The 27,750-nt window shown below is 36.3% G+C and overlaps 1 protein-coding gene across 2 annotated transcripts in view; it reads left to right on the top strand.

Moving 5' to 3' along the window:
• Positions 1 to 27,750, top strand: part of LAMA2 (laminin subunit alpha 2) — a 267,187-nt gene that overhangs the window by 39,203 nt on the left and 200,234 nt on the right. For both annotated transcript variants that reach the window (XM_083855998.1, XM_083855999.1), the window contains exons 4-11: positions 602 to 781; positions 2,821 to 2,910; positions 5,043 to 5,160; positions 6,841 to 7,019; positions 8,701 to 8,800; positions 16,965 to 17,125; positions 20,705 to 20,845; positions 22,236 to 22,413. In XM_083855998.1, the coding sequence (XP_083712124.1) occupies positions 602 to 781; positions 2,821 to 2,910; positions 5,043 to 5,160; positions 6,841 to 7,019; positions 8,701 to 8,800; positions 16,965 to 17,125; positions 20,705 to 20,845; positions 22,236 to 22,413 (1,147 nt within the window). The remainder of the gene's footprint in view (positions 1 to 601; positions 782 to 2,820; positions 2,911 to 5,042; positions 5,161 to 6,840; positions 7,020 to 8,700; positions 8,801 to 16,964; positions 17,126 to 20,704; positions 20,846 to 22,235; positions 22,414 to 27,750) is intronic.

The following is a 27,750-nucleotide window of genomic DNA, read 5'->3' as shown; positions in this document are numbered from 1 at the left end:
CCTCAGGGACCAGGTGAAAACAGTTGCAACCAGGAAATTGTTTCACCTTGCTGAGAACAAGATTCAAAGGAGAAGATGTGTAAAGAGGCAGTGGGAAAGGAGACGTGCTTATGAATTCTGAGTTTGTCTCATCTAGCTGTTGTAGTTTCCAGTATTTCAGAAGTTCAAAAGCCTTTTGATGCTCTAAGAGGTGCAAACTGACCTCTGTTGAATTCTGAATCCCATTCCAAGTATACATTCCCTTAACTCAAAATTTCTGAGCTCATTTGGTTGTATGATCACCTATTTTCAGACTAGAGGAGGAGAAGTGAATTGCCTGCAGCATGGATACTGTCTTAGGGCCTGGGTACACATAAGCAGTTTGTCCTGCAGTCTTTTTGTAGCTTATGACTTTGCTTTGCTCTAAATGTTCTTATTATAAAGACTCTTCATAGCTGAGGTCTGTGGACACATGGAATATTTTGGGGGAAATCTACTTTTTAAGGAAAGAAGTTATTCTGTATGTACAAATGCTTGACACAATGCCTGTAATGATATTTGTTGGCCTAATCATGACAACACTGATGTAATGTAATCCCTTACTGCTTTAATAATTCTTCAGATTCACACTTCTCTAATTAATGGACGACCTAGTGCTGATGATCCATCACGTGAGTTACTGGAGTTCACCTCTGCTCGATTTATTCGCCTGAGATTCCAGAGGATACGGACACTAAATGCTGATTTAATGATGTTTGCACACAAAGATCCAGCTGAAATTGATCCCATTGTTACAAGGAGGGTAAGTTCTGGCAAGGCAGTAGAGAGACACGTGTAGATATTCTCTTACAATTTTAATTTTTCTACCTGCCTTTGTTTGTCATAGGAAATTTTGGGAGATGATGAGTACCTGTTGTTATCTTCCAAAATCCTGGTGTTGGAGAAATCCCTGTGCATTCTATTTTGTTATCTTCTCTAGAACAGAATTAACAATTTAACATTTTCTTCTTAATGGTGTTATTAACATAAACGCCCAGCTCCTTTGGCTACAAATATTTGGATATAGGTATTTGGCAAATGTTTGCTGTTAGTAATTCTTGCCTCTTTTATTCAATCCTTTGCTCCCTTTAAAATTCCTTGAACATTCCCTTTGAGTAGAATTTCTAATTGTACTATAAGTAATAGCAGGGCCTGAATGCAACAGTTCTGGCATTTTCATATGATTGAGGGTAGCAGTAAACATTTTGAGTTCTGCTCACACCGTACCCCTACTCTGGTCTTCTCCACTGTGCATTGTGTGTACACACCCCTGTCTCTTCTTTCTGCAATATTCACTTCCTTTCTAAGCCATATTTCCCTGTTGTCCTGCTGATCAAATGTGTCATTCTTGTTTTCCTCTGATTTTTCTACTAAGAATTCTGTTTTGGGAGATATATAATTTTCTATGTTTGTTTGTTAGTTTTTTTCTCACCTAGTCTTCCTGTTGGTCATCATATTATAGTAGTAACCTAAGCTTTTCAAAACAAAAAGAAGTCCTGTTATGAAGGGGGGCGTATCATTATTCTTAACTTTAGTTAATATCATTTGTCAGTGATGGATAAGTGCTAAGAAATTTTGCTTCTTCTGTTCCCCATTTCTGGTTTCCATTTCCTTGTCTAAATAGAGAGTTTGCAACAAGCCATTTTGTTTTGACTTACAAACCCAGAATCCTTTTGAGTTGAGTGCAGTTAGTGCAATCTCACTAATCATGAATACTGTTCTTATGTAAAAGTGGACATTTAATAATCTGATTCTAAGTGAATAGAAATACAAAGTTGAATTAGCAATTGAAAATTATTCTAAACTCATGAAAACTGACTGCAGGACAATACAGTGATTTCTCAAACCAACAATGAACTGTAACTTCTGTGTGGCATCTCTCCATGAAGCTGTCCTCAAAGGATCAAGGAGCAACTAAATCTTGCCACCCGTGTCAGGAAACAAAGGGTAGCTACAAATTATACACTTTCTTTTTTCTGGAAAGTTAACTAGGAGTGACAAGAGTTCTCATTTTGTTTGATATATTTATTCATGATCTGATAAAGAGGTTGAATACTGTAATAGCAAAATTTCAAATAGCATATGTTTTGTTTGATTAGTCAGCTGTGAGTATGTAGCAGGACTTTTGCCGAAACAAAAGACAATGAATGAGATTCACTTTTCACAGGCTTTGTAATATAAGATTATAGATATCTTTCTATCCTTCTTTATGTTTAGGTCTCCTAATCCATGCCAAAGAAAAAAAGAGAAATGGTCAAATGGCAGACAAACAGGTCAAAAATACTTAAATCTCAGTAATAAAGACTATTTCATGATCATTCAAAAGGCCAATAATAAAAAACAATTCTTCTTTCCACAGTTCAGTGAATGCCCAAATTAGACCCAGCTAAGGTCAACAAAGATGTTTCATAGGTTTTTTCCTAGCTTTTCTCCTCTTCCCATCATCATGCCTTTTCCTTTTTCATATTTTCTGAAGAGAATAAATTCTACAGCATTTGACTTTTCATTATCCAGTGTGCATATACCTTTTCCTATTCTCATGTTTTTGTATGCTATGTATAAATTGACATGGCTTTTGTGACTTCAAACAAATGGAACTGTGCCAATTTACACCCTTTCTTTCACTCAGCCTGAATCTGTTGATCAAGACACGGCTTGGATTACACTGCCTGCTGTATTTGTATTTGATCAAAAAAGAAATAAAACAGGACCTGACAGTTTTGTCACAAGAAATGAATTCTGCAGTTTGGCACCTGCATTTTAGAATCCACTTAGCAATTCAATTTCTGTTTTGTCTTACAGTATTACTATTCTATAAAAGACATCTCCGTTGGAGGCATGTGTATATGTTCAGGCCATGCGAAGGCTTGTCCACTGGATCCAATGACCAATGTATGTATTTTTTTTTTTTTTTTTTTAATGTGCCTTATTTATAGGGTGGAACATGAGAAAAAAATCCCTGATACTGATGTTCTTCAGAGTTCTGTGAATTTATGTCTGTTTTTCACCTGGAAGAACAGTCAGAAGCAATGCCAGAATGAAACAGTGCTAGCAGCCAGAATAATAAACATTCATACAGTGTCAGCAGAGGCTTTCCTCTGAAAGAATAGGTTTCAGATAATTCATATTGGAAGTTTCCTAGGAAAAACAGAAATCTGGGTTACACTATGTAGCTGTAGAAATGACCACTAACAGTCAGTCTTTTTTTTCCTTCTTGACATTAATCAAGATGTTTCCTAAATTACTGTCAAATATTTAATTGATGCTTGAAAACACATGATGGCTCTAGAATGGTGCATTGGCTGTGTAGGAAGTATCAATTGAATGATCAGTTAAGATAATCTAGAAAATCATGAGCTGTTTATAATATCTTTCAAATTGTAATTCTCTTTATTTGCACATAACAAATACAATCAAAACATAACCAATGTAATTAATATAGAAATATAATTTGTTACTGATTGTCCAGCAGTATGCATCCATTATCACTAATACTGAATTTCCTATTTACTAATATTACATGCCACACTGTGGGATCTCTGCATGTACTATTCACTTCAGTAGGAGCTTTATAGGACTTAACTGAAAATCTTATTTGTATGTATGCCATCATGTAAGAAATCATTTAAAGAAATTACAAAATCTTACAGAGAATATATTTAGACTTCTAAGCAATTTCTATGGATCCTTGTAAAAATTGGGCAAACTCCTTGGTTTGACCCTTCTGAGAATTTTCTGTAATGATATGTACAGCAAATGTTGAACTATTGTTTCAGATGCCCTTAGTGATGAAACTGCAGCATTGTCTCTGTTAGAATCAGGCCTGGCTTAGAAAATAAGTGCTGCTACTGAGATTAATACATATTTCAGACAATTTGGCTACTAGATAAAATAAAGCCATTTTGACAAGTGTTTTGCAGGATGTCAAATGAGTATTTGTTGTCTGACCAGTACAAAAAATAGTGTAAGTGAAACAGCTCAAGCCAGAAGAGATTTGGAGGTTTAAGCTCTCCAGGGATATTCTTTAGATTTAGGCATGCCAAAATAGGCTTATAAACATTATGACTGTACTTGTTAGCAGAAAGAATATTTCCCTCTTTATCCCAAGGAATAAACTTGCTGGAACTTACTGCCATGCTTTTCTGAAGCAGTCCTTGAGCTAGCCTTGTTTTGCAAGATTTATGCTTTGTCCTGTGAGCCATGGAGTTTCTCTGGCTTGGTGGTTTGACCTTGTATCACCTCACAAGGACCACAGAGAATCCCCATTACTAAATAACTATTGGGAAGGCAATTTTTACTCCTCATTTTTCCAAACTGCAGGTTTTTTACCTTTTTCAAGCTGCCTCTGTGGCTCAGGGAGTTTGGATGTTCCTTACAGTAATATTTTCATGCTGGGATTAAGGTGGTCTTGCGGGGAACTGTAAGGTGACTGAAAGCTGGACTTGTGCTCATCTATTATTACTTTTAACACTTCTGCTATCCCTCTCACAGAATTAGTTACACAATTGGAAGGCTACACAATAAGTTGACTTATCCAGTCAAAAAATAATACCAAAGTATATAAAAAAGGCAATTTGTATTGGATCAGCTACAATTGATTTCATTCTGCAGCAGCAGAATTGATGCATTGAAGGGAAGAGTGGAGAATGGCTCACTCCTTCAGGGGTCAGATCAGTTTTCTTCTCTCCAAGGGCTACCTGTACCTTGGCTTATTTGTTTTGTTGGGGAACTTTCCCATCCTCCTTTCTTTATCCAGTTGGAATGAAATTCTCCTGCATTCATAGATTCTCCTTCGATTATCTGGCCAACTATCTCCCTTTGCTTCATGGCTGTTTTCTTCAAATAGAACTATAGAATTCAAACACACTTGGTGAATGCAGGATATGTAAATGAATAAACAAAGGAATTAGAGAGTAGAGCCATTCTTAATGTTTTAATAATTTGAACTGGAATGCATAATATGTACATGGACAGATTCTTCAAATCATCACATTGTGTAAATATTTGTTTTTCTTTTAAATTAGAAATCCGTCTGTCAGTGTGAGCACAACACATGTGGAGAGACATGTGATCAGTGTTGTCCTGGTTTCCATCAAAAGCCTTGGCATGCTGGCACTCTCCTGCATAAGCATGAATGTGAACGTAAGTTGAAAGCAGTACAGAAGAGAAAATTTATTGCAACTGCTACTGGAAAAGTGAAATTGGGTCCTACGTGATTTTGCAGTTAATTTGGTTTCTAACCAAATTGGTTTATGAATAACATTTGACGTGATGTTATTCACTTAATTAGACTGACTCAAAAGACTTAGAAAAATTACGTGTAGAGTTGTGGTTTTATTGAACTCAGAGTATTTTATTGTAACATGGTGATATTTGGGGAATGAGATATTAAAAAAGTCTTCTTGTGTAGTTTTTATAATCATGATGGTTTTGTTTGATAAAACAACAGGGCTATATCCCCATAAGTTAAAAAAAAAAATCTCTTTAGAGGTTTTTCATTATATGAAGCTTTACTGGTGTGATTTCTGTATAAATGGCACTTTTTTATGTTATAATATTAATCTTTGCTGAAACAAAATATTTTTGTGTAATCAAAATGCAAGCCGAGTGAATTTTTTTTTTGCGGAAAATACAACATATCTAGTTTTCCAACATGGAATGAAAACATACTTTGAAATACCAGTTTCTCACAGGGTGGGAATTTAATTTTCAGATTTATTGTAGTAAGGGCAGTTATAATTGAACTTTAACATCTTATTTCCAAAGGTCACATACCACTTATATTTCTGAACATAATAAAATCTAATGCTCCATTACACTGTTTATTCATTTTTAGGATTTCAGCTAAAATTTTATCATGAGTGATTAAAAATAAATAAAAAGGAACAGATATGCCCATATTTAGAGTAGCCATTGCTTATTTGTGTCCCATAAACTTTGGTCACAGAGGTATTTATTTTAGTTGAGACTGTATCTGCACTGGGAAGGTATTATGGAATGAAAGCAGGGTTCATTTAATTTCATGTTTAACATTAAAGAGACACTTTCACCCTGTTCAGCTCTCAGTGTACTGTTGTACTGTCTTGGTGGAAACAGTTCCCTGGAATCTGGTTCAGATGTAAGGGGAACGCTTTCCCACAATATTGACAAGCTTTGAATTTCTCTTTATGATGAAATTAAAGTTTTAATACCACAGGGAAAGGGACAGTGAGCTACCTCGTTTTCACTGTAACAGATTATTAGATTATCTTTCCTGTATTTGGACCTGAAGTCTAGATTTCACATATAAATTTCAAAAGAAGATTTAAGATTGGGAATCCTTTTGTTCTGCTGCATTTCTTATATGCATATGTGCAAATAAGATGGTTTTAGGACGTCTTTCAGCCTTTTTTTGAATTACATTAATTTACTCACACCATCATGCTTGTTATTTGTTTTCCTTAGGATTCCTCTTGTATTTTAATTTAGATGACCCTTTCATGAACCATATGTGTATGCAACCACCAAAAGGTTTCTCAGCTATCAATTTAAACAGGAAAAAAAAATCAAACAAGCTAAAACAAACCAGGAACATCATAATTAGACTGTGTCTGTCAACTTCTGTACTCCCCGAGACAAAATATTGAGGAGAAAAAAATACAACATACAGAATTTCAGGCACTGTTTGTAATGGGACCACATTGCCTTTCACAAATGGAGTAAATGAATGTTTGGATATGCTTTTACAATATACACAGATCCAATGATAAAATATTAAATGGCTTTTTTTAATACCTCAGTAACAGTGGGAAAGTATTGGCTAACGCTTTCCTTCTCATTTAGCATGCAACTGTCATGGGAAGACGGAGGAGTGCTACTACGATCAGGATGTGGCCGACAGAAATCAGAGTTTGAATATCCACGGGGAGTACCTTGGGGGCGGAGTGTGTGTCAATTGCTCAGGCAACACCAGTGGCATAAACTGCGAGACCTGCCTGGACGGCTACTTCAGGCCAAAAGGGGTAAGTAGGCACCTGCTCCCGCCGCCCTGCTCTGCAAAGCTCGGTGTTCAAACCATCCCTTCAGCAGGGCAGCAACTTACATTACTAAAAAGAGTTTGGACTGCCATTTTGTGAATGTTAACTTCCAAATCTGACAGTGCAGCAGTTGCTTTTCACAGCTGGAAATGTATAAAGTTAACTCGGGGAAATAGGAAAGTGAATTGTGTTGCTATGAAGAAATGCACTTGAGGTCAAGGGCCTCCAGCTAGTATTTCAATTTAATTTAAAAGAGGATGTGGTCCTGTAAACAGAACTTTTGCTTCAGTAATGAATTTCAAGTTTTGTTATCAAAGTTCAAAGAAATATTGCTGTATTTGATATTGACGAAAGAGAGACTGTAATTTCTATTTTTTTAAATGCAATGTAGAATTAATAACCACTGAAATTCCATAGTGTTCCATGAATGTCTTTAAATTTCGGTGCAGGGGAAATTGCTTTTTGTGTTCCATCATATAAGACTGTATTTTCATCTAAGTGGAAGCTGTCAAAAGATGAATCTTATATTAGGTTGTATTGTCAATATAGGTCATTCCTGTGCTTTAGACAGCTACACTATTAGTGTGAGCTTGAATTGCTTGTATTTCATCTATATATTTTCAGTTGGATAAATAATGGTCTTTAGTCTGATTGGTGTTCAATCCTCAAAGAGAAAACATCAGCAAATAGCAGTAATTACATTTTCCCTGATAGACTAGATTCAGCCTTACAACTTGAGAAAAGGAGTATTGAGAAATGATTTCTTCAGCAGCAGGGCACTTACTTGATTTTTTTCTTCTGTTTTAAGTTATCATGCAGCTAAATGGGATTTGATATATATGTATGTGTTTGTATAGTATATCCATAGTATGTGTATGTGTCTGGTTCATGCAGAACTTCTAATTTATATTCCTAGTGTGATATTAGACGGAGGTTTAAGTTTGGTTGAGGTAATTTCTCAAGAGCAAAAGGAAATTGTTCCATTGTTTAATGTTCAGTTTTCTTCACTTACCCTTTTGCTCTCTTACTGACTGACTAACATTAGTTAGTATTTTGAATCATGTTCACCAGAACAACTGATCTTGTCAATATTACTTTAGGTAATAAATGCTTTAAATCTACTTCATTATGTTTGTTGATTTTAATTATATAAGGTTCTGTTACAATCTCTACACCTGGTATTTTTTTAGTTGAATCTATATTTGCATCTACGTCACTACCTATTTCTAAATAAAAATCCCAAATGTAACTTTAATAGAGTCACAGAACCTAGAATCATTTATGTTGGGAAGGATCTCAAAGGTTGAGTCCAACCTTTTACCTAACACTGGCAAGTCTACCACTAAACAATGTCCTTGAGTGCCACATTTACAGACCTTTTAAATGCCTCCAGGGAGGGTGACTCCACCACTTTTGGGGGCAGTCCATTTCCATGTTAGACAAGCCTTTTCATGAAGAAAATTTTCATAATATCCAATCTCTGGTGCAATTTGAGAACTTTTCTTCTTGTTGTAGTCTGCATGGACTAAGTTTATCAGCTATCTTGTTAAAGTGTAAGCCACCTACACAGAAGTCATTCTCTCCTACTTTTTATTTAAGACATAAATGAAAGTTTCCAATTATTGAAGGTAAGGGTTTTTGTTCTTCTAACATCTTTATTTTTTAGGTATTGCCAGATAACCCAGATCCATGCCAGCTGTGTTCCTGCGATCCAAATGGGTCTTTAAATGATACTTGTGTCAAGGATGAGAAACATGCGGAAGGAGGTAAGATCCCTCAAATATAAGGATGTTAAAAATGAAGTTCAGCAATGGTCAAATAAACACTGAATAACATTTTTGGTATCTTAAACAAGAAAAAAACCCAAAAGTTTTGGTTTTGGTTTGTTGTGGTTCTTTTTTAAATTTTACTTATGCAAACAGTAATCCAACTGCTTTTCTTTTTGTTTTTGGTTTTTTTTGTTTTTTTTTTTTTTTTTTTTTTTTTTTTGAGGTTTTTTTGGTAATTCTTTGGCATTAAAGAACTTTCTTCTCTTACCACGGAGATTTAAACTCTTGCAACAACCATGTTAAATCATGTTACAGTCTTTTCCTATCTAAGCATATTTCCATTTTAAATCTAAAAATAATTCTTGAAAGGTATTTATTTGCTTTTTGTGTTATTTATGTAGGATTACAAGATGTTTACCATAGCCCTATAAAAGCTGTCTTTACGTAGACATTGAACTGTTCATTGGGCTTTGGAAACAATGACTTTCCCTATTTTTGGTTCTTTCATTGTAAAACATCCGAAAATACTGTAGGAAGATAACAAAACTCAAGGTTGGTTGTAATTGGGCTAATTACAATCTATGTAACAATCCTTTAAAATAGTGATCGGTAGAACATAAAAGCAACATGGCAGAGATACAGAAAACAGGGCCCATGTACTGATTGCATCAGCTCAATAAAATACTGATTTACTCTCCCAGTGGTATCTCTGGTGGGTTGACCTTGGCCACTGAAGCTGCCCACCCAGACACTCTCTCACTGCCCTTCTCAGCAGAACAGGGGCAGAACAGAAGATGAAGCAGCTCATGGGCTAAAGTGAAATCATCCTTGGTAAAGCAGACTTTACTTGGGGGAAGTTATCTTAAGTTATTGCCAATTTAAATAGTTTCAGGTAGTGATAGGCAAAGACAAATATTAAAAATACACCTCTTCCACCATTTTCTTTTTTTTCCCCCAGAGTCAACATTGCTTCTTCATTCCAGACTCCTCCTCTATCTCTTCCCCTACTGCCGCAAGTGGTGCAGGGTAGCGGCAAGCAGGAGTCATAGCAGTGGTCAGAACAGTTCCTTTCTGACACTCCTTCCTCCTCACACTTCTCCCCAGCTCCAGTGTGGATGCTTCCCATGGGCCTACATCATCCTTCACAAACAAAAATTTCTCTACCAGCAGTTTTCTGTGAGATGTAGTTCCTTCAAGAAATATCCAACATTTCCTTCATGGGCTGCAGTGTGGATATGTGCTCCAGCCTGGTTTCCTCCAGGGGCTGCAGAGGTGCTGGACCTGGAGCTTCTCCTTCCACTCCTTTCCTTCTTTATTCCCTGACCTGGCTGCCTGAGGGGCTTAACTGTGTACCCTGTTTGGAGCTGGCTGTGTCTGGCAATGAGCAGCTCCATCCTTTTCCTCACAGAGGCTGCTCTTGCAGCCCCCTCCCTGCTGCCAGCACCTGGACACGGATATCCAGTGCAGAGTATCACATAGAGTGATATCAGAGACAGTACGAGCAGAAGGGAGGATGAATCCCAAAGCTGGCAAAAACGGAGCAAGACTCTCCAATGCCTGTACCAAACTGTGGGTGAAACTTAAACAGATTGCAGATGACAGACAATGCAACAAAGGAACCTCTCAGAGTGTGATGTTGGGATGGGGAATGATTAATTCAAAAAAAATGTTGATGTCCCACTTGCATGTCTCTCACTGCTGTCACTGCAGTGGTCTCTCTTTTCACACCCCCTTTTCTGGCCCCTGCTGTGGGTCATCCTCCTGGGCCTGGCAGCTGATCAGCGCTTAACAGGCTGACAGCACCTCTTTCACAAGAAGAGGAAAGCAAAAGGACATTTTTCCATCTTGTTTGTCAGTAATGGTGTCCTTAGGAGCTCTCAAAATATCTTATGCCTCTGAGCATTCAGCAGATCTAAACCATCTCATAATTGCTTTCTAAATATGCTTACACTTTCTGAATCTAAGAAGGTGGTACTGTGCTTTGACACCTTGCTATGTCTCTTTTTGCCTTTTTAGTGCTCTGATTTGCTTCTTCCTGGCAAATTCTTCTCTTGTCTCATTTCTGAATATCTCTAGGAAGTGAATTAAGCTCCCATTTGGATCATTAACTGTGTCTTTCTAGAAAATCAAAAAACATGTCATGCTAACACATTGAAGATAACATCTTGGATTATTTTTTTCTGCTCTTCTTCCTTTTATTTTATTGCACATCTGGCCCCAGGCATTCAATGAAGCTGTTGAATACTCTAGTTTCTCCAGTCCTGAGAACCAGAATTCTTTTGTTCTCTTCACAAAATGAAATCTCTCATCTTTTTCTGTCTTGACTGTAACCAGCTTCTCCTTATCTTCCTGAAACTTCACTTATGCTTCTTCAATTGGTTGGAGGCCTGTTGCTTTTGAGCATGTTAGAGTATTCTTAATCTCTGTTAAATCTGCTATTCACAACACATAAAGAATTTTTTTTTCTTTTGTTCCTTTCTAAAGTCATTGATGCCTTCTGTTTCCCAGTTATTTACTGTAGAGGTTATTTTGTGTGTTTATTTATTCTCATATGTGACTAGCACAATCGTTGTTTAGATAACTGCCATTATGTATGGAATTCTCTTGCCAAAGTAGTCCATGCCTTTGTTCTTGGGGCCAGTTGTCTGTGTCCTGCCCAGTCTTGGAAGTCTAGTGAGAAGTAGACACTTTACACTGTCTGGATAGTGTCCAGAGGATAATTTTGATATCTATCTTATTATTTGTCTGTTTTAAGACTGCAACAGCAAAAATAAGCCAGGTCGACATATATCTGGGCATCACAGCTATTCTACCTACGATGGACTTGCTCTTTGCTCTTTGTTCTTACTGTTGATTTGTCTTTTTTTTTTTTTTCTTTTTAACTTGTACTAAGTAAGGTTCCAACACGTTGGGAACACTGTTTACTTCTTGCTCATTGTGTTTATAGTTCTTGAACCAGTCACATATTTGTGACTGTAACACTTTATTCAATGAAAAAAAAAGGCACAATAATGTTGTTGAAAGGAAAAGCCTCTCTAATATTTCTTTTAACAAAAGATTTCTGTGGTAACAGAAGAGGTTGTTTTAGAATCAAGAGTGAGTCAGGATATAATTTTTAGCATAAAACTATCCTTAAAGCTGATCACTTCTTCCCTTTTTTTCCCCTCTCACATTTGTATTCAGTACACTGATAGAATTCCTTTACTGTGTACTGCTCACCCGGGGCAGCAGTTGGGTTTGAAGCACTGGTGAGTGTTCATAAAGGAAAGGTTGGAAAGCATGATCTGTCTGAAGGAATCTATCTGCTCACCAGTGAACCAGAATGAACACTCTTAAGATGAAATACATCTTAAGAGTCACTGGCTAGTTGCATGAGGATAAATTGTTTGCTTGGTGTAGGGTGGGAATATGCTTTTTAAATGTGCGCTAAGTAAATGCTTTGAGAGAATAGAAGACATCAAACTAAAATGGAAATATGATAGTAAGGAACATCACTAGGGATATAGAGTCACTGTGAACAGTTCTCAAGTAAAATAAACCTGGAGGCTGTACATTCTCCATTCTTGAATACAGTAGGTAAGCAGCAATTAAAATGGAAAATTGTAGCAAATACTATAATAACTGGTGCATTGATAAAATGCATCAAGAGGACTTAAATGACTGTATCCTGTAGTCATAATCAGGTTTTGCTAGATAAGAGAAGGGCATAGAGAAGCTGCTTTATGATATAGCATTCATTGTTTCAGGAAAGAAAGAAGTATTGTTGTATTTTATGTCTTTTTCAAAATTTCCAGTTTGATATCTTTGCCCTCATGCCTCAGTCAATAGTCTAAAATCAAACATTATTATTGCTTGTAAAGTATATTTTTGGGTTTGAATCTTCAAGAATGCTTTTTAAATGTTCTTTCACAGCAATCCTATATCATATGTTAGTGAGAAATATAAAAAAGAGAAACTTAGGATCAATCATAAAATAAACTGATGAAGATGCCTCTAGGTTTTGTAACTGAAAGGCAGTAATTCTAAAACTGAGCTTTTCCATCAGTGTTCAATTCATCCTAATATCAACTAAGCTTGACCATTGCTTATATTTCAGTTTTCCATACAGAAGCAAAGATCCAACCATTTAAAACTACTCGGTACTCCAGTAATTAAGGCTTTCTCCATGAGTTTCATTTTCTCTGGTTTCAAGTTCTAATGACTAGACTTTAACAAATACCAATTTTACTTGACTCTCAAGCCTGCAAGAACTGACAGATTTGGAACCTGGCAGAGTTTTGTGACTCAATCTTCAGGGCATGTTATCTTTTTTTCCCCTATTGCCTCTTTATGTACAATATAATCCCAATGACAAATGTTTATTTTTGCTGAAGAAGCCCTCAGACAATTTAGGATAAGTAAAATCCAGACATCTCAATCTTTATTCAGGCTTTGTACTCCTTTGTTCAGCAAGCAGTCCCACTGACCTCCATGAAATTATTTTGGAAATTAAAATGCTGTTGCACAGGAGTGAAAATGACAATAGGCCGTTCCTAGGATTCCAGGTTTTTTAAGGGTCTGGTTCATAATTCTGCATGCATTTATTTTTGTGCAGTTTTGAAAGACTGCTAGGCCAGGAAAAACTAACTGGTAAAACTCATATTTCCAGATGACTCATCCTCTAGGGTGCATTTTCAAAGCCTCTGTATGCTGAAAGACAGAGACTGATATTATGCAGGGAGAAAATAGCTTCATCAAATAAAGTCCCATTCAAACAAGACCTGTGAAGCCATAGACCAAAAGCAAAAGATGTCCTTCTTCTGAAATATCAGTTAATTACAGCAAAAACAAGAGACAGACCTGAAACACCTATCCGAAATTGAAATGTATTTAGACTGTTGAGATAATGTACATTACATATGCACTACAGCAGCCTCATCAAAAATAACCAGCAGTACACTGAGAGGAATTTACATGCTGTGTAACTCAGGGAGAGCTGAGGTCTCACAAGGGCTGTAATGAAAGAAGGCATGGAGCCTAATCAAGTACACAGACTAACTGCATCAACAGGTGTGAGAGGTGGAAGAATGTATGACAGGTAGCAGTCTCCTGCCTTCCTCCCTCTCATGTGGATTGCGAGGTCTCTTGATAGATGGTGTGCTGAGGTTATCTGTACCTCTCTGTCCTGTATAAGGATGGGGAGAGCTGGGCTGGTGACAGTAGAGTTTTCAATAACTGCATAGAAAGGAAGAGCAGGAGAAGGGATGGTTCTTGTTGGGAAGCTAAAAAAAATGGATGGACTGGGCAATGGTGGAGAGACTATAGATTTGAATGGGTATTTGGGAGCTCCATACTGAGACATGTAATTGAATTTGTGCTTGCTGAGACTTGATTTGTGAGATATGAGTTCCTGAAGCTTTCAAATGAGGTGGGCTCATTTCTAAAGAGTAGACTTGCCTATATCTTTTACTGCCTAACCCTGGAGTATAGATATTTTCATCTGGAAGGAACAGAAATTTCTCTGTTCTAGATTGTCCAGTTAGGATGCATTGACCCAGATTACAAGATCTTGTGTCCTGCTGTGCTCTGGGGCCTTGCTGGTAGCTGTTTGAGAGGAGAATAACTCAGAAATTTGAGAATCAGCTGAGCCAAAGGCATCAAAAACCCATGGAGCACATCACTTTGAGATAGTAAGTAACAGAAATTTCATGCACTGAAATTCAGTATATAATTAGGACAGATCAAGAAGGTGACAGTGAGTATGATGTGCTACAGGAGATCAAAGAGGCTTCGAGGTTAGAGTAGACAGATTGAATTTCACCTCTGTAGAGATTAACAGATAATATAATTTAAAACTCCTGTAGGTGGCTGCTTCTTCAAATAGCTAGTTAGAGAAGCCATGAAGAGGAGAAACACCTCTGGGTTTATGCATGAGGGACTGTTTTAAAACTCTCCTCCTGAAAGGCAGTCAAATTCAACATTCTGAATTTGGTAGGAATGAGAAAGTCTCCCTGAAAAACAACTTAATCAAAACAAGGAAATCTATAAAATGAAAATAAAAATGAACAATCCAAGACTTCTAATGGCAAGCTTAGGGTTTATAGACTGCATACTAGACATTCAGAGAAGATGCATTTCTCTGGTTCAAAATTATTCAAGCAATTCAATTAAGCTAACAAAAAAAGAGATACATCTATTTAAACAACGGAAAGAAGCTCACTGAAAATCAGAAGTTATTCCTAACTGAGGATAATAGAAAAGAATACAAACTGTGACAAATTATAATAAATACACATATTTTAAAGAATAATTTGCTAAATACTTAGATGTTGCTAAGGGGTACTTTTTCAGATAATTCAGAACCAAACAGACTGTTAAGAGATTCAAATGCAAGTAGGAGTTAAATATGGTTTAGGTGTAACAAGTTATAAATGGACATCTCAAGAAAGAAAAGGACACAGCAGAAAAGCTATATTAATTCTTTTTAACAGTGAGTAGAATAATTCAAGGAATTTCACACTTGTGAGTCTTCATTCATGGGGACAAGTCAAAGGAACAGCCTCAAACAGAAGTGTCAGGTTTACAGCAAGCTGATAAATGCAGAATCAAAATTTGTCAGGTATATAGCATATTTATCCATGTCTTCAGGATGAGTTGAGGAGTTGAAAATTCAGTTGCTTGAGGCATTAAATATAGCTTATGGTGCTTTTTAAAATAGATATTAATGTTAAATAGACACTGTTTATCCAAAAAAAAGACAGGGTGTTCCAGGAAACTAGAATCAGAGGGTCTGGTTTTCATTCCATGGAAATCACTAGAACTACAATAAAGGATTTATACCATTTCTGAAATGTGGCAAAAATGGGCAAAACTCAAAACTAGGGGTTTTATGTAGAGGACAGTCTGCCTTATGAATCTGTTTGAAGGATTAAATGAATATGTGAACAAAAGCTCATTTGATTAATATCGTATTTTGATTTTCAAAAGGTTTTGACTAGATCTTTTACCAAAATCCACAAAAGAAAGTGCAATAGAATAAGGAGAAAAGGTTCTTTCATGGTTTAGTACTTGATTAAAAGAATAAATGGACCATTTTCACAGTGATGATCAATATGAACTGTTGAAAATATTCCTATTTAACCCGGAGAAGGGATGAGTAGGAAGGTGACAAAGTTAACAAGTACAAAATCTTTCAGCATAGAAAAATGAAAGAACTGCAAAATGTTCAGAAGGATCTCAAGATAGTCAGTGGCTGGGTAGTAAAATAAATGATGAATTTTTGTAGCAATTACAGGAGAAGTAGAACACCGAGAAAAGTAGTTCTACTTGTACAGAGATTACAGTGATTTCTGAATTAGGTACTATCCATTGTGAAACAGCTCTGACTGTGCCTCAGGTCTGTCAACTCAGTTCTGTCTTGGTAGTAGTCAAAAACATCTATGGGGCCTTAGGAAATACTACTGTTTAAAAAAAAAAAAAAAAAACTAACTGAAAAAAATTATCAGAAAAACCAATCAAATCGATCTACACTATGCACTCCCTCTTTAAATAATTTATTAGAACTGGAAACAGTGCAGAGAAGGACAACAGAGGTTTTTGGCCATACCAGGCAGTTTCTGTGTAGAGATATTGAGGAGTTTATGGGATATGAATTAAAAGTATTAGGTAGGATGTGATAGATGTATATTGAAATCACAAGATGGAATGGATAAACTGAATGGTTACTTGCTCTTTTCTGTGATATGATAATTAAATAACAATAAATAGAGATTTAAAACACATCATTGTTTTCTTTCACACTATACAAGGCTAAATGTGAAATTCCCTGCTAGGGAGCCTTATGGATTCTGAAAGTAAAAACATGTTTAAAGGCCTTTAGATGAACTAATGGAAGAGAAGGTTTTAAGGAACTGTTAGATGCAAAGAATTAGGGATATGTTTCAATTTTCAAGATTTCTAATATACAGATTTCTGGAAACTCAGAATTCAAATCACTGTATGCTTGCCATATTCTTAGTGTTTATTCTAGCCTCTCTCAGATGGCTCTGAGTTATAGATGGTGGTGTGAACACCCCCTTATGTTAAACCTACCAAAGGTGTTGCTTTGAGCACTCTAACACATGTATCTGACAATAATAATGACAAATTAAGTATATCTCATGGTTTTCCCCTCTTCCCATAGATTTGTTGCCTGGTTTCTGTCATTGCAAGATTGGCTATGCAGGAGAAAGCTGCAATCAATGTGCCTTGGGTTATACAGGATATCCTGAGTGCCTGCCCTGCAACTGCTCCCTTGAGGGCAGTGAAAATGATGACCCCTGCATAGGTCCCTGCATCTGCAAGGTATGGATGTCAAATTCTTCTGAGCCATAGAAAGATACTAATGATACTGAAAGATTGCATTAATGCTCCTTTATTATGCCAGAGTATACTGTTCTACCTAGCTGTATTAGTATCTATAGTAGCCACTTCTCACAGAACACTTGTTCTTAATCCTACAAAATCCTACACGGATTCATCTCAATGTCATCTCAGAACTCACTGCAATCAACATACTTACCTAGAAGCCTGCTGCCAGTCATACAAGTCCTTAGAAATCTGTGAAATCTGTCCTTACAAAGCCTGTGAATCGTTTGTTTCAAGCCCCATCCTCATCTACTCAGAAACTATATGTTTACAGTATTGCAGGATTCTAAATCTAACCTGTAAATGTGATTTCAAAAAGTGAAAATGAAGTGAACTGATGATCTATTAAAACAAAGTTGCCTTTTAGGAACAGTCACTAGGGATATATTACATTCTTTCCTGCCTTGGGATGGTTGTTTAGAAATCTTTAACATGTTTAAAAACAAAATCTATCCTTTCTGGAGGATGAATTTCTTAATTTCTGGGAAGAAAATTTAAGAGGGTTTTTCTCTGTGTGCCATAGGGTATCTCCCTCAAACTATATCTTGATATTATATTGAAATGAAAAATGTTTTAAAGCACATGCATCAACTTATAAAATACCTAGCTATCAGAAAGGCTTTAGAAATGGTTGTGCTTTCTAAGTCACAGTCTAGTAAGTGACCATGAATATGCCCAAAAGACAACTCACTGTACTGTGGATCAATTTTTCTGTAGTGTACTTGTGGGAATTCCCTTCCAAAATTTTGTTAACAGAATCAGTCACAAATGAGAATTTAAAAGTACTTACATGACGTTCTTAAATACATGAATGTACAAAAAATGCTTCCATCTCATGCTGCAGACACACACAAAGCTCTGGTTTGACAGCTGAATAGCACTGAAATGTACTCAGAGAATTAACCTTATCCTCACTTTATGTAACAGCCACATGCTCTCTGTCAGAAATATAATCATCTATATCACATTTCTAATTACTTAGCCATCAAGTGTAGAAGATCATAAGAGAGTGATTTTGCTGTGTTCTGGCTTGGAATGGAGCTTTGATGAAGATGTATTATGCTAAATACCAGATAAATGCTGCTTAATGATTCTTACAGTGCTATTCATGTAAAGTCAAACTGACCTGCGTTAGTACATGCAGACCAAAATTAACAAATAAGGAATAGAAATAACTGTTCCTATCCCAGAGAGTTCTCATTATATGCACTCTTCCCTCAGTGTTCATCTTTTGTCTTCTTTGTGCTCCACCAATCCCTTTTTAAGTGCTTGTGGGAGAAAAATTATACCTTTTGTAGATAGCTGATATACAGATACATACACATTTAACTGTACTAGCAATCTGCAAATTTAAATCAAAGCAGAATATGGTCAAAGGGACACTGAAATCATCAGATTAGTTATGCTCCACATGAAGAATAAAGTGGGATGTCTGGTTAATAGCAGTTCTTAGGAAAATGCTTCCCTTCTTTTAATCACATTTTTCAATTACTTATGATGATCTGTAAATTTGCTAAAGATAGTTTTCTTGTAAAGGAAATCTCTGAAAGGCAGTCCTCACTGTAAGCAGCAAAATGCAACAAAATGGACATTAGGTTGTTCTCTTTACCACATTAACTAGCATGAATTAAAATACAGAGAGGACGGGAGAAATTATAAATTCCTTTTTTCACTAATTACTGCAACTTTATGAAAGTATGTGGTCAAAGTGTCATCTTTGGATAGCTTACTACTGCACTGAAAAGTATTGAGAAATACAGAGGCTTGCAGAAACATTGTTTTATTTGCTGAGAGATAGGTTAGATCTCTGTTCCAACTCTGAGTTTTATTTATCTATTATTCACTGAATTTGCTGCCTGCTTAATGGAATTCTACAGGTTTTTCTCACGGATGACGTTTGTGACTGCAGAGTAGGCAACTCTGCATTTAAACATGTTTGGTTTGCAGCTCTCTTTATTTTCCTCTTCCCACCCTGCACACACTAAGCACATCAAGATGGTATGAAACTTTTGGGACCAATGTTCATAATTGTTGTTTCTTAAATAATGGGTGAGAGTGTCTCTGTGCCCAGATGTTGCCCCCATTATTGTTGTATGAAGCATGAGTAACCAGTTGATTTTGACATACCCGTGGTGTTAATGTGCATTGATTAATCCCAAGATTTCTGCTGAAAGTGTAAAAATTCCAGTCTTGACATTAGTGAGATGTTGAAGTTAAATGTAATTAACTTATAACCTAGAGTTTTATTAAAGATATTTGTAGTTTGTTTAATCATCTGTATGATATTATTGAAGAGGAGTATAGAGCGCAGCAGTAGAGACAGAGCAAAGATACTTTGCTACACATATTGTTACTGTATAATGAGTGGTGAAAACATTATTACATTTTCATTGTATCTCCTTTTTTGCACGTCGTTGCCCCCTCCTGCACACTGTCTCTATTTTCTTTTAATTCATGTGTGCTATCCTTTCTCCCCATACCTCCACCTGCTTTGCCCTCTTTCTGCCAGGTTCTTTCTGCCAGGTTCTTAACCAGGAGGCTATCAAATGGCTTTCAGTGACTTTACTTCAGAGCTGTGTATTTTGAGCTATCCTAGACTACACAATGTAGGCAGGGTTTTTATAATGTATTTGTTCTCTGCTGATGCAGAGCCAACAGTTCAGGCCTGTGTGCATTCCACAGAGCTTTGTCTCCAGGGTTAAAGAGACTGCATAATACCTCTGAGAGGGGAATAATTTTCTGAGCTCTGTGGGGGAAAATACTGGATTACTAAGCCAGCACTATATAATGAGCCTCCTACCACACACACTCCATGTAGAAAACCTAGCTTTAATTTTGCCTATAGGACAAATTGATTTATAGTGTAAGTTAGTAGGATTTAATGAACATAAGCTTTTTAGGAAAAATATAATTACAAAATGCTAAGTTTAGAATAGCTCATGTATATTTAGTGCCTGTCTTCCTGCAGGTGAAGAGTTTTCCAACCTGGCTACATGACTGGCAAACACATGCAGTTATGGAAAGAAGTAGTGCAGCCTGTTTAGCACTTGTATTTATCCTGAATTCAGCTATTAATGACAGATCTCTGAAAAACTGATACTCTGAGTGATAAGTATAACTACTGCCACATACCTGTAGTTTGCATCAGCTGGATGTGCGTGGATTTTGTCAGCCCTACCTGCATACTATATTTGCTGAGGTTGTAACATTGTGCCATACTTCCTTCCCCTCCAAGACTCTCAAGTGTAAAGGATCTAAATTAGATTATTACCTGAAATTAAGAATGTCCATTCATAGAGATGAAAAATGACAACTCTTTCAATGTAAATTCTTTGTCATATTATTTACATGCAGCCACCTAGCACCTTTTACTGTGTAAAGGATTTGCTTCTAACATTCACAAATAAGGAAGTCTTTCCTATAACTGTCTTTAGAGTTCTCCTGAAGAATAAAAAGCCAGTGATCTCTAATTCTCATCTATGACAACTGAAGTAATACTCTAATGTGTCTTTCCAGGAACATGTTGAAGGAGAAAACTGTGACCGCTGCAAACCAGGTTTCTTCAATCTTCAGCAAAATAATCCTGAAGGCTGTGAGGAATGTTTCTGTTCTGGGAAAACAAACATCTGCAGACACTCTCCCTTTACCTACAGAAATGTAAGAAAAATCATACCATACCAGTACATGTCATTGCTTTGTGGTTTTTGTGTTGTCACTAACCATTGTCACTAGTTTTTTTCTTATTATAAAATCATGCTTGTTCCTTATGGGTCCCTTTCAACTGGAGCTATTAATAAAATCTATACAATTTTATTATATTTTTCATTTATCCAGAAGAAAATGCTTGTAAGCTTTGTCTCTCTTCTTTGTAAGAAAGTTCTGAAATAGTGCAATTAGAACAGTGAAAAGCACAAAAGAAGCTATAACAATAAAAAATGAAGCCATATGCATAACACAGTCCTGGAATGTGCATACATAACCACTCCTGCGTTAAGTGCACCATATCCATAGGCAGCCTCTTTTCTGGGTAATTATTAAATTTCTAGACCTGAAGTAATTGAGAATTTGGAAACACTAAGTGTACAACGCACAGCTTAAATAAGAAAAAGAAATGCCTTGCAGGGAGCATTTTGAATGCATTTCTTTTGTATGCAGCATTCCTAGGAAAGGATGTGAGAGGGAGATGAACCCACTGTTCTTATTGCTACTTTAGAAAAATGTCTTTAGCCTGCAAATATACTCTAAACTGTAAGCTAGTTCTCAAAGCTTAGGCACTGATGCCACTGAAATGAATGTTTGCTATATATTCATGCCTGTAGATTGAGTCTGGGAGATGGGTTCCAGACCTACTAGACCTTGATTTTGGCCATATCATTATACTAGAAGTCTGCAAGTAAGATATGTGTAATGCTCTCATTTACATGCCAGCAACTGGGAAGTTTTCCATTCCATGGCTGAGCTCATTTATTGTTCTGCTTGTATCTAGGCTCCAGAAGCCATCTTTGCATTAACAAAGATGTGTGTTCTTCTCTGATGTTTCATTTCTAGTTATGGGATTTTAGAAATTCAAGTACTGGTGCTTTCCAGCACCAGAAAGGTATTAAAGTATAAAAAGTATACTTGGCCTTGTAAGTTGTAAGGTTTAGAACTGAAAAATATTATAAATTACAATCAGAAAATGTATATCCATTTGTCAGCTCGTCTTATGTACAATCTGTGACTGATATTATTTATTGAAAACTTGCAAAATATTTGTAGATATTCTTGCACATATGTCTGTATGATGGAATTTCCTTCTTCCTCTGGACCATGAAGCACAGAATGCAAATACTTGCAGTTATTTCAAACTGAGACGTTATAATTCCCAGTCATATACAATATTGCTGTTGTTACTTTGTGTTTTTCTTGGTACCCACACTGCTATTAAATTTAATCAGTTTTTTAAAAAATGGAAGAATGAGAGGCCGCGACTATCAAAATGATCAGTGTCCTGATTCTTATTGTAATGTGGGGGTTTAATTATTTATTTATTTTCCTGTCATTTTAGATAGAAGACATGAACGGTTGGTATCTGACTGACTTACCAGGTCTCATCAGAGTTATCCCCACGCAAAGGAGATTTAAAGGGCATCAGCAGCTTAGCATCACCAACGTGGCTGCACAAAAAGTACTGCCGCAGATCTACTATTGGAGCGCACCCAGTTCTTATTTGGGCAACAAAGTAAGTACAGGTGGTACTTGTCTAAGCACTAATTTGATTTATTGAGAAAAAAGGTAAAGCTTTGAAGGGGGGTGGAACTGAGGGAGGAAAAAATTGGTTAGCTGTTTGGCTGGCAAAAATGCAAGCAGAAAAGAATCACCTGTGTGGAGTATCTTGCGAGGCAAAAAGTTAGGTAGACAAAATTAACTAAGTATCTTTAACCTTGATCCCTCCTTGTTCTCCTGTTGTCAGGTGTTAGAGAAATCCAGCTAGTTCACAGCATTGTTTTTTGAATGAACTAGCTGGTGTGTGGTTCAGCTTGGCCTGTTCTCTTCCCACCTTGTCCTCTACTTTGAAAACCAGTTCCCTCATCTGCTTTCCAGAGATGCAGGTTGTGTATCAGATGTTGTGGGGGTGTGCTGCAAAGCTTTAATGTTTGTCAGGAAACTTGTGTGTGGGGAGCTCTCTGCCCTGAAACTCAGGGCAGAGTTGTGAGCTTTGTGACAGCTCTAATGCATGTATTTAAGTCTGCATGTATCTAAGCATGCATGCATGTACACACATTCACACCCCACAGGTTAAATACCAAATCCAAAATACTTCCATGAAAATCTTTTTTTTTTTTCCCAGAGAGTAGAATTGAAAACTGAATGAGTCGTAAATGTGAAGAAAGCTTAACAGCTTTCCATTTCCTGTAACTCTGATTATGCTAAAACTTATCAAAAATGCTGACGCTGATGTATTTGGGCCCATTTTCCTCTGCAGTCTCTTCAGGCTAGTCAACCTCTTATTTATTTATTTCTTCCTGTTGGCTGAAAATCAACATGACAGAAGGTAAGTGAGCACACTGAAACTAAATAGCATCATTCCGAAGAATTGGGCATCCTGTTCATGGCCTATAAATTGTTAAAGAGAGTCAGGCTCACTTAGCTGGGCAAGGGGGAGTTTCTTTTATACTATTGCATGTCTGGTGAACTTACCCTGAAATATGAACTGATACTTTTACTGACAGAATTTCATCTCGCGTCTAGTCAGTGAGCGAAATAATGGTAGGAGTATGCACACATTATTTGAATGTGGAAGATATTTTTCCAGTGTAATTTGGAGGTCCTTTGTGGTTACTGTCAGATATCGCTGTATGAATGAAGCAATTTGCCTTAATAACTGAACCATATAAATTTTTGATACTACAATAACACTGAAAGCACTCAAATTACCACAGTACATCTTAACTGTCATGTTGCATCACGTAAACTGTAGTTGTAATGACATGCCTAGGCCAGATGATTTATGCTATGGAAAGGGAAATGGAAATAGAATATTGAGAGTCCTTATTTGTAAACTCAATAAAGCATTTCTCTAAATAGCTGAAACTGAATAAAACCAAATAGCTGAATCTAGATAAAAACATCCTTTCTTGAGAATAACTGCTAGCTATAGAATAATTGGTATGTCAAAGCATGCAAACTCTTTAAGAATTTTTGTCTTAAGAAACATAGAAAAAATTTAGAAAATCTTTTATCAAGATGTACACTTCTCTTGTCATTTATAAACCTCGTGTCACAGAAAGCTGCCTCTCCTTTATATTGCTAAAATTATTGCTCTTAAATAATATTCCCCAAAATAGAATTTAATAAAGAGACATAGTAACCCTCCTGCATTTCAAATATAGCTCAGAAAGCTTATATCAAATAATTCTTTTAATATGAATTTGGCATGTCCTGTGTGTGCCTCCACAATGTTGATTGACATATGTGTGCTATCTGCTTGTTTTACATTCATCTCCATCTTTCTTTTGGAGGAAAAAAACATTATAAATAGGATGCTCCTGTGCAACCCTCAGCTTTTTCATCTAAATCTGGGTGACGCTAGGCTGTGTGATACTGGTCTTTTACTGTGTCTCAAAGGAGCCATTCTAAATAACAAGAGGCTGTAGATGATACAGGATTCTTGTTTATGTCATAGTGGGACAAAAACATGAGCAAATTATTTTAACATTACCATGCCCTTTTAGTCTTCTAAATATGTGTGCTGCTACCAGAACTTAAACTTTGTTGTATAAATTCAGGTAATTTTTTTTAAAAAAACATACAATATGCAGTTGAACTGAAAAATTGAACAATGTTTTTGATGCAGAATACATTTGGGAGTAATCTGGAGGAATTTAATTTCTAGAAATAAAATACCTAGTGGATAATTTGAGAGAACAGATTTAAAATGGCTGGTATTAAGGTTTTACTAGGTATCATAAAGCAGTTTATATTCTTGCCTGCCTACCTTCTCATAGCCTACTGAACTAATGATTGCAACAATCATGAGGACTTGGGCTGTGTTAGACCTTATAGTAGCTGAAGAATTACATCATTCTAGAAACTCTAATTACATTTTAGATATTTGAAAACCCCATTTTCTTTTAGGTAGCAGTTTCTTAATTTGTTGTGACAATGGATCTGTAAGTCTTTTAAACATGTGTCCATGCTAAGATATTTTACGAATTTTTCTGAAAGTGTTATGAGTTATAGTATGATAACGTTTGATCAGAGCACTGAAAAGAAAGTATAAAATAAATTAAAAATTAGGAACCCAGCTCAGCAGGATAATGTGAAATACTTGTTTCTTTAAAGTCAGTGCAGAAGGCTTAGGCGTGTGCCATATTTTGGAGGTCTAACATTACATATATACTCTGCTTCTTTGATGCCTCATCAAAAAGCAATTTGACAATTTGTATGATGAGTAGAAGCTCCTTATAATTAGATGAAAGTAAACATGATACTCAACATATCTAAACATACGACGCCCCTCCTCACCCCTTCATGACACAAATATGAGAGGTGGCTGGGGCCACTTGAAATTCCATGAGGAAACTTCCTTCTTTGGGTACATACTTTATTTTTTTTCTGCTGCTGCAAGTTTTATCTTCCTTTCTCTGCAAAGGGCCTGCTTTAATGTGAAGGTGAAGAGTTACCTTGCCTTTTTCAGATGATTAGGGCACTGCATTTGGCCAGCAGTTGCAGGTTAATTCAGTCCTTAGTTGGAGTTCATAATAGAATTGAAATCTCTGGACATTGTTCGGTCTCAATGCGCAGCACAGTAATACATCCCCTGCCACTCTTCCATCTGGGCTTTGAGCAGACACCAATGCTGACATTACTCAAACTACAAACAACATGATGGAAACCCTAAACCACTTTTTCTCCAAACCACTATATGTGTACTGACAGACTTGGATTAAGATGTTTCTTGAATCCAGCCCTGTTTTACAGGAATCATTTAAATTAGTTGTACAGCATGATCCCATTCACTACAAGTAAGGTTAATGTAAGATGATCTTTCATGAAGTCCGAGCATGTTGAAAATTAAAGCAAAAGATGTTTGAATGTTAAGCTTTGTTACCTCTTGGAAAAATTCTTGGACATCATGTTTGTCAATTCCATAGACCTAAAGCAGCCATATGACAGATACTGTTCTTTCTGACTTCTAGATAAAACCAAGACAGCAGCTGAAAGTTTTATGTAGAGTCTGTGAATACAAAAGAGGAAGGGGACTTTTTGACGCTGTTCCTTCATTTATTTTCCTGTTATGTTATAATTAGCTATTTGCTAATAACCCATTTGCTGATTTCACTAAGTCATTGTTTCTTTGAGTCCAGAAATGAAGACACAGTAATAAGCCTGTAGTCAATTCATACAAATTTTAAAAATCTGTCAGCCTTTTAAAAGTACTTCACTTGTGGAAAACTAGATTGGGATAGAATGAGCAGTTTGTTTTGTGACACATTATCTATTGCAGGCTGCCTAGAATACCTCATAGGATTAAAAATTGAATTATAAAATAATCATAAACTAGGTCCTCATGGTTTTTATGTTTATTTCCTTCCATTTGTTTTCATTTCTTAGGCAATTCTGATACAAAAGGCGGAATAATGCAAGCAAATTGCAGTCTATGGCTCCCAGTGGAGAAGGGATGGAGTTGAGACCCAAAACATAAAGAAGCGTAAATAATACAATAATCAGCTGGAACTGAAATGCCGGGATCAATTGTCCTGAATTATGAATGCATCTAAGCCCAGAAAGCTTCATCTAGTATTGTGATGGTTTCAGATCTCAAGATTTTCTTGTTCCTAGGACATGATGGAGTCCCACAACTCCTTTAGTTTTCGTGCCTGCCTCAAAAAGGAAAGCAGTCTAACATAATACCTTTTGATGTAAATGGATGAAATACAAGTTAAATTATAGTTGGAAGCTACTATTTTTACCATCAGTTGGTTTTGAAATTATTTGGCCTAGTGAAAGTAATCTAGCCTACAGAATTCCAACACTCAGCTATGTCATATTCAGCCAACAGACTGATTTTTTTAAGCGTGTCTGTATTGCTTCATTGTCAGGGAAGCAAAGTAGTGCAGCTTAGGTGGGCTGGTGTGATCTCCATTTGTGCACCTTTGTAAAAAAACCCTTTCTTTCTGCTGATTGTATGGACAGTTTAGGCCAGCAGGAGAAGATTTTGTTCCCTAATGAGTATGGGTTGTCCAGATTTAAGCAAGTCACTCTTTAGTAACCTAATGTTAGTGCTTGAAGTATCTGCTCACTGTAAAGCCAGTACTTGGTGATGAATTTGCCTTTTTTATACCCGCTGCACATGAAAGTGTCAGCACCGGATTTTAATGTGCAGCAAAGCACATCTCCAAGCTTGCAACAGTAAATTGAGAACAGAGTAGCGAATGTGATCCTCAAGTGTAAGGCATAACAAAACAAAACCAATTTTGTAGAGACATTTAATGTTTCTTAATATATTGTAAGTATGAGTAGCATGAAAGAGTTGGGTTATATGCACGTTATCCATATTTATAAAATAAATAGTAGGCATTAGCAGTACATAGTATGCAAGAAATGTCCTTCAACACCCCTGAAGCTATCCATAGTGGCTGAAAATTTCAGATTTCAGATTTTTTAAAAATAGTCAACAGCCAACGCATGACAGAAAAATAAAACTATTCAGTTAAAATTAAAGAAAAAATAAATTATGTAAAGACAGCTATTTTAGTATTTTTTGTCTTTCATATTGGAAAGCATTCTTCTAAGAAAAAGATGGTTTTGTTTATTTGGTTTTTTTTAATAACAAGTAATATTAAACTGATCTAAATAATGCTGTTTTATTTTAATCACAGTCTAAACTGGCCTGACTGAAACCAAGTCACCATGGTAATCAGACTCAGTCAACAGTATGAAGTTGTCTTCAATTTATACCAAATGTACCATTTATTTTTTTAGCACTTATTTCAATATAGCTTCTAAAAATTGAGATAATAGGCAGAGTCAGATATGGAAAAGATGAGACAAACAGAGCAGACATCCAAGGGAAGAAC

Source organism: Zosterops lateralis (assembly GCF_965231275.1).
Source record: "Zosterops lateralis genome assembly, chromosome: 3".
Classification (NCBI taxonomy): domain Eukaryota; kingdom Metazoa; phylum Chordata; class Aves; order Passeriformes; family Zosteropidae; genus Zosterops; species Zosterops lateralis.
The sequence above is the reverse complement of the archived record's forward strand: the minus strand, read 5'-3'. Positions and strand labels throughout refer to the sequence as shown.